This window comes from Mandrillus leucophaeus, unplaced genomic scaffold (genome assembly GCF_000951045.1).
Source record: "Mandrillus leucophaeus isolate KB7577 unplaced genomic scaffold, Mleu.le_1.0 Scaffold46, whole genome shotgun sequence".
Taxonomy (NCBI): domain Eukaryota; kingdom Metazoa; phylum Chordata; class Mammalia; order Primates; family Cercopithecidae; genus Mandrillus; species Mandrillus leucophaeus.
In genome coordinates this window covers 3,783,489-3,790,858 of record NW_012104920.1, presented here as the reverse complement: position 1 = coordinate 3,790,858, position 7,370 = coordinate 3,783,489, and the positions used below count along the sequence as shown (strand labels likewise).

The following is a 7,370-nucleotide window of genomic DNA, read 5'->3' as shown; positions in this document are numbered from 1 at the left end:
GCCCAGCTAATTTTTTGTATTTTAGTCGAGACGGAGTTTCACTCTTTTGCCCAGGCTGGTCTCAAACTTGTGATCTCAGGCAATCCACCCACCTCAGCCTCCCAAAGTGCTGGGATTGCAGGTGTGAGCCACCGCGCCCAACCAGAAGATAGTATTTTTAAGCGGTTTGTAGGAACAATGGAGAATGAGCCTCAGATACCTGCTGCTTTGCCTGTCCTCTTGTGGAATATGTGCTGTAAATCAGAAAATCTCTGCACTGCTTTTTCTAAGTCTAGCAGAACTTCACCATACCCCGTCCATCCTCAGCACTCCTTTAGTTTGGTCTTGTTTTTCTCTGGTGTAGCTATTACCAGACCAGATCTACCTTTCTGGCTGTGATTAGTGTCTCCTTCTATTTTAGGCAGTGCTGATGCAGTCACGGGAACAGGTTTCAGAAGAGCTGGTGAGGTTACAGAAAGACAACGACAGTCTCCAGGGAAAGCACAGCTTGCATGTGTCACTACAGCAAGCCGAAGACTTCATCCTCCCAGACACCACAGAGGTAACTTAACTTTCCACATGATCAAAAATGTCAACAAGTACATTTTCGGAATTGGCTGTGTGTTCTTTATGTAAACAGCTTTATTCAGATATGATTCACATGGCGATCCAGCCGTTTGAAGTGTACCGTTCAGTGGTTTTTGCTGTACTCACAGATGTGATGTGTGCGACCATCATCACAATCCATTTTAGAACATTTTCATCACCTCAGAAAGTAACTCCTTGTGACCCAAGTACACCAGCTAAAAACAAACACAAATACACACACAAAAGAAAAAGTAACACTTCACCCTTTAGCTACCATCCTTATTCCTCCTCCTCCTCCCCTAACCTTAAGCAACTGCTAATCTACTTTCTGCCTCTATAGATTTCCCTATTCTGGACTTTCCTATGAATAGAATCATACAATATGTGGTCTTTTGTGTACTTCTTCTTCACGTAGCCTAATGTTTTCAAGATGTGTAAGTTATTTTTGTGGGACCATATTGAGAGTGTGCCAGAAATTAAATGTTTGAAGAGGTCACCATGCTGGCTGCTGCTGATGTTTGTTTTTGTATCTGGTACTTGAAAGGTTATACCACACTCACCATCATTCTGTCCATAAAGATGACACTTGTGTTTCTTTTTGAGACAGATATTATCCGTCACCCAGGCTGGAGTGCAATGGCATGATCTCTGCTCACTGCAACCTCTGCCTCACGGGTTTCAACGATTCTCCTGCCTCAGCCTCCCCAGTAGCTGGGATAACAAGCGCCCACCACCACGCCTGGCTAATTTTTTGCATTTATAGTATAGACGGGGTTTCACCATGTTTGCCAGCCTGGTCTTGAGCTCCTGACCTCAAGTGAGCCACCATGCCCGGCCAAAGATGACACTTTTGGTCACTTACATTCTTCTGTGGTTGGGTAAACCTGGGCTACAAAACCGATTTCCCAGAGACATTCATAATTGTCTCCTGAACTTTATCCAAGCTTTATTTTTAATTTTTATTTTTTGAGACACAGTTTCATTCTGTCGCCCAGGCTGAAGTGCAATGGTGCAATCTTGGCTCACTGAAACCTCTGCTTACTGGGTTCAAGTGATTCTCCTGCCTCAGCCTCCCGAGTAGCTGGGATTACAGGCATGTGCCAGCACGCTGGGCTAATTTGTTTTTGTATTTTTATTTTTTATTTATTTTTTGAGAGGGAGTCTCGCTCTGTCACCCAGGCTGGAGTGCAGTGGAGCAACCTAGGCTCACTGCAACCTCCGTCTCCCGGGTTCAAGTGATTCTCCTGCCTCAGCCTCCCAAGTACTGGCACAACAGGCGCGTGCCACTGTGCCCAGCTAATTTTTAAAAATATTTTTTAGTAGAGATGGGGTTTCACCATATTGGCTAGGCTGGTCTTGAACTCCTGACCTCGTGATCTGCCCGTCTTGGCCTCCCAATGTGTTGGGATTACAGGGCATGAGCCACCATGCCCGGCCTTTTTTTGTATTTTTAGTAGAGATGGGGTTTTGCCATGTTGGCCAGGCTGGTCTCGAACTCCTGATCTCAAGTGATCTGCCTGCCTGGGCCTCTCAAAGTGCTAGGATTGCAGGCGTGAGCCACTGCCTGCTAGTCTAGATTTTAAAATGTTCCAGGAATCCAGGCCGGGCACAGTGACACTTGCCTGTAATCCCAGCACATTGGGAGGTTGAAGTGGGAGTTTTGCTTGAGCCCAGGAGTTTGAGACCAACCTGGGCAACATAGTGAGACCGTGTCTCTACAAAAAATAAGAAAATTAGCTGGGCACAGTGGCATGCATGTGCCTATAATCCTAGCTACTTGGGAGGCTGAGGCAGGAGGATGGTTTGAGCCCAGGAATTTCAGTCTGTGGTGAGATAGGATTATGCCATTGCACTCCGTACTCCAGTCTGGGTGACAGAGGAAGATCCTGTCTCAAGAAAAAAAAAGGTCCAGAATCCTTGAAGAATGTAGTCAGTGTGTAAGCCTTGATTCTTGGACCTGCCTCAGTAATAAATCTTATGAAATTTTAAAAACTGTTGTTTTATATATATTGTTATCTGAAAATCCCGTTTTTACTTTAGAGTTGCTTTAGGATATAATTGAAAGGCTTTCTAAAAGAAGACAGAACTAAAATTTAGGAAGAAAAACAACAAATTATGTACTGAATTTATTACAGAAAAACAGCTTACCACCTTCGAAAGCCATCTCTGCCATTATTTGCCTCTGGCCTAAGGTAGTACTTTGCCTGTGGTAGATGTTCAGTACATGTTTGAATGAATGAATAAGTAAGTAAGTAAACCTTATCCTCTTGGTTCACACTTGCTACTGAGTGGGAACTTGCTACTGAGTTTTGTCTTCATTTCCTAACGCCTCACAAATTTCTGCAAGTAATAGTAGAGGAGTCTAAGGTATTATTTCGATTGAATGGCATATTGTAAGTCACTTAACCTTTTTATTTTTCTGCTTATGAAACAGTTTTGAGGGAAGAGTATGTGGCTCAGAAGATACGACTTGGCCAGAAATGTCTTTTCTATAATATAATGAATGTTAACCTGACATGGCACCTGCCCTGAAGCTCTAAGTGGCTTAATGGTCAAAGTCTTAATTTTTGAACCATTAAAACAGCATCTGAGATTCTGGTTATAGAAAATCTTTAGCTTCTTTATTTCTTTTCACTCTCACAAACGCAATAATCATTTGTTTCTTGAATCCAGGCACTGCGGGAGATGGTATTAAAGTACCGCGAGGACATCATTCATGTGCGGACAGCAGCAGACCACGTAGAAGAAAAGCTGAAGGCCGAGATACTTTTCCTAAAGGAGCAGATCCAAGCAGAACAGTGTTTGAAAGAAAATCTTGAAGAAACTCTGCAGCTAGAAATAGAAAACTGCAAGGAGGAAATAGGTGAAGATGAAAGTGATGTAGTTTAGAGTCACTAAAGAAAACTTCAGTAAAGAAGTAATTTGTGGCCGTGGAGTCTGGACCACAGCAAAGCACAGGAAAACATTTCGTACAGACTCAGTCCATTTTTTATAGATATTCTGATAGATTCAGATTCGGAATATATATTCTGATATATTCAAATAATCAGAAATTCTGGTTATTTTAACAACTTGTCTTTTTTTTTGAGATGGAGTTTCACTCTTGTTGCCCAGGCTGGAGTGTAGTGGTGAGATCTTGGCTCACTGCAACCTCTGCCTCCTGGGTTCAGGCAGTTCTGCATTCTGCTGCATCAGCATCCCAAGTAGCTGGGATTACAGGCACGCACCACCACACCCAGCTAGTTTTGTATTTTTAGTAGAGACGGGTTTCTGCATGTTGGTTAAGCTGGTCTCGAACTCCCGATTTCAGGTGATCTGCCTGCCTCGGCCTTGCAAAGTGCTGGGATTACAGTTGTGAGCCACTGCGCCTGGCCGAAAACTCGTCTTTTTAGGAGTTCTGTGGCCTCTTTGGCAATTATTCATAGATGGGATTCTCAGTACTTGAACCCAGACCCAGGGGAACGTGATTCGATGGGTGGCGTTTCCCTGCAGAGACGTGATACGTGATCTAGAAGTAGTTTATGACACCGTGTCCGTTTGCATAGATCCTGCTTTTCCCTGCGCTGAATATGCTGATTGCTTGGTGATAATTTTGAGACAGCCCCCCAGAACCCATGTTCAGCATATATTTGAATCCTTTGGGGGTGTTCTAAAATTTTAAAGAAAAAAATGTTCATGCAAAATAATAGATGAATGCTAATACGTCTCATTTTTTTTTCCTTCTAGCTTCCATTTCTAGCCTAAAAGCTGAATTAGAAAGAATAAAAGTAGAAAAAGGACAGGTAAGTCGTGAGTTTCAAATTAATTCTGTCAGCAACCGGTGGTTATTTATTGACTCCTACTATGGTAGACCCAACGAATAAAAAATAGTTAAGGCATGGGACCTGCCTTAAGGAACTTCTGTCTTGCGGGAAGAAAACCATGGGGGTAAGGGTGTGATGGTGACTTACTGAGAGTGCCCTGTGTGTCAGGCTGTGTAGAACTGGAGGAGGTTAGGCTAAGCTGTGACTGTGGCTTGGAGTTTCCAGTGTAGGGAGAAGATAGGCCAGGCATGGTCATAACATGTTATATGCTTAGAGGTACAGTAGAAATATGTATTAAAATGTTACAAACAAAAGATGATGTTTTCTAGCTGGCTTAGTCCTCTTAGACATCATCAGTACCTTTCATAGTAACCCCATTCCACTTCCTGACCTCACTGTTCCTTGATTTAGAGATTTTCACCTCCACCCTGCTCTCCCTTCTCACACACTGGGCTGTACTTTGCCCAACTGTGACATCTCACTGCAGCCTTAAATTCCTTGACCAGAATCTGCCATCCTTCCAGCTCTTCATCCTGCAGGCCTCTCCATCGGAGTACCTCATTCAGACCTCCACTTCTCTGAACTTGCCTTTTTATCCTGGTTTTAGCAGCTTCATGGCTTGCTTGCTTTCCCCTAGGTCGCATCTTACTGGCCTGCCTCTTCCCCTCATCTCCCACCACACCTGCCCCTACGGTCTTTCACTCCTTGTCCTGCTGCTGCCCTCACCTGACCACTGCCCAACCCTGGACTAGTCCTGCTGTCCCTAGCTGCTGATGCCACCAGACTTGGTGACACTGCCTGCTCGTGCTGCCAGATGGGCCTCCAGTGCTCCTCATGCAGCCTGCCATGTGTTCTAAGTTGCGTCTCCTCCATTCCTCACAGTGGCAGTTTCAGAGTCATCTCACCTTAGCCTCCTCACTCTCAGCAGATGCTGGCCTCACTCCTCAGGCATCAGGCAGGGCCACCTTCAGCTCCTGGGCTCCTCAATTACAGGTTCTCCTTTTATTCCCAGCCTTCTGTTTTCCTTCAGAGAAAATGATGGCCTGCTTCTGAGCACAGTGTGTCACTGCATAGGTGCTTTGACTGAGTGTCTCCGGACTTCTCCAGACGTCCCCACACCGTGCTGGGCCTTGAACTTCTACCTCTGGACTGGTCTTTTCCATTATGCATGAACAGGCCCAGGTGTCTCCCATTCAGAAGGAAAAAGTCTTTGGATTGCACTCCTCTCTCAAGCTACCAATCTTTCTTCTTGCTTCTGTTGCCACAGTCTTGATCATGTCCACTGCCAGACTTCCCAGCCACCCCTCCACCCGCTGCAGTCTGCCTCCTGCCTCCACTTTGCTTCTGAGATTGCACGAGCAGAAATTACCAGCGCTTGAAATACATCTCATCCTTTCCATTCCAGCTGCCACTCTTTGAGTTCAGACTTCACTCTCACCTGGCTTATTTTAACAGCCTAACTTACTTCTCTGCCTCCAAAATTTGTCCCTAATTCATTTCCATATTGAAATCAAGGTGATACTTAAATATTATACTTGTTCGCATCTCAGTCTAGTGGAGAGCCCTCCAGTGGTTTCCTTTATTTACAGGATCAAGTCCGTATCCTTAGCCCAGCCAGAGCTCTCCTGCCTCACACACTCTCTCCGCCTCAGTGCCTGTGGCTCCCAATGTGCCATGCTATAGGCCAGCTGAACATGCCACCGTTCCTGCATGTGTTTTTAATGCGTGCCGTCCATTCCCTCTTACTGGAGTATCTCTCTCCATCCTCTCCCCTTGTCACCCTTGTCTTTGCCCTGTAAAAATGTAGGAGTCAAATGTCATCTCCTCTAGGAAGTCCTTTGTAACTTTTCTGGCAGAATTAAATGCTGCTTCCTTCATGCTTCCCACGTCTGTTTCCCCTGGTTTCTCCATTTTGAGGCCTTAGAATACAGTAGGTGCCTAATAATGGTTAATGAAAGAATAGTTCAGGAAGAATACAGAGGGGATCCACAGAGCTGAAAGGGTGAGAGTATTCCCAGTGTAGCCTGAGTGTCTTGGTGTAATTCTCCGGGCTCTAGGCTCTTTTAGGCATAAGTGCACTGTGGGCCTGAGGGAGTTTCTGTCTCAGCTTTTTCTGTTTTCACAGTTGGAGTCCACATTAAGAGAGAAGTCTCAACAGCTTGAGAGTCTTCAGGAAATGAAGATCAGTTTGGAAGAGCAGTTAAAAAAAGAGACTGCTGCTAAGGTAGTATTTTCATTGGTCATTTAATTTTGAAAAGTAGGGCTAAGAAGGTAGGATCCCATCTTGCATGTTAAGAAAAAATATTGGTGCTTTGAAGTGTCACCTTTTAAAAAGTTGGCAAGACTGACAGCTTGTGAAAAGAAAAAAATTAAACGAATTGATCTATTCCAGCTGGGTTAAATCTTTTCTGCCAGGTCCGGAGGCCTGTGTCATGGGCTAGCTTCCGATAGTAGGTAGGCAATCAGGGCCATTGACCAAGCCTGGGCACTGCCCAGTTAGAAGCAGCTTTGAAAATGTCATTCCATCTGACTGATATATCAAATCCTAAGAGAGATGGCATCAAACCAGGTTTGCCGCCTACATTTTGATGAGTTCCGTTAGAATAAACGTGCATGTTGTGGGGGTAGTGAGCTGAGGGGTCAGACCTTAAAGCACAGACAGTGTTGTAGAACTGCTTGTTTTTAGAGGCTCCCACACATCCTGCTGAAGTTTTCTGAGAGAGAGATTGGGGATAGCTGGGGCTGCCTGGGGCATAGTCACTAAGTTTCCTGGTGGGTGCTTGACTGTGGATGTTGTTAGAGGAAATCCTGTGTGCATCCCTGTCGCTGTGACAGATTCTGATCTCAGCAACTGTTTTGATGATTGATGATTGTCACTGTCACCAGCTGCTGGGGGTGGGGGAGGGCAGCACTTTAATCCATTTCTTCCTCTGGCTTTTCACACCCAGTTCATCTTAGGACCTACAGCAAGCAGTCCAGATGGCTTGCACACTTGCCCTA

General features: G+C 45.0%; 1 protein-coding gene across 1 annotated transcript in view; it reads left to right on the top strand.

Moving 5' to 3' along the window:
* The window catches only part of RABEP1 (rabaptin, RAB GTPase binding effector protein 1), an 87,229-nt gene that overhangs the window by 77,759 nt on the left and 2,100 nt on the right, over positions 1 to 7,370 (top strand). The window contains exons 13-16 of the mRNA XM_011994747.1: positions 401 to 541; positions 3,241 to 3,430; positions 4,294 to 4,349; positions 6,496 to 6,594. Of these exons, the coding sequence (XP_011850137.1) occupies positions 401 to 541; positions 3,241 to 3,430; positions 4,294 to 4,349; positions 6,496 to 6,594 (486 nt within the window). The remainder of the gene's footprint in view (positions 1 to 400; positions 542 to 3,240; positions 3,431 to 4,293; positions 4,350 to 6,495; positions 6,595 to 7,370) is intronic.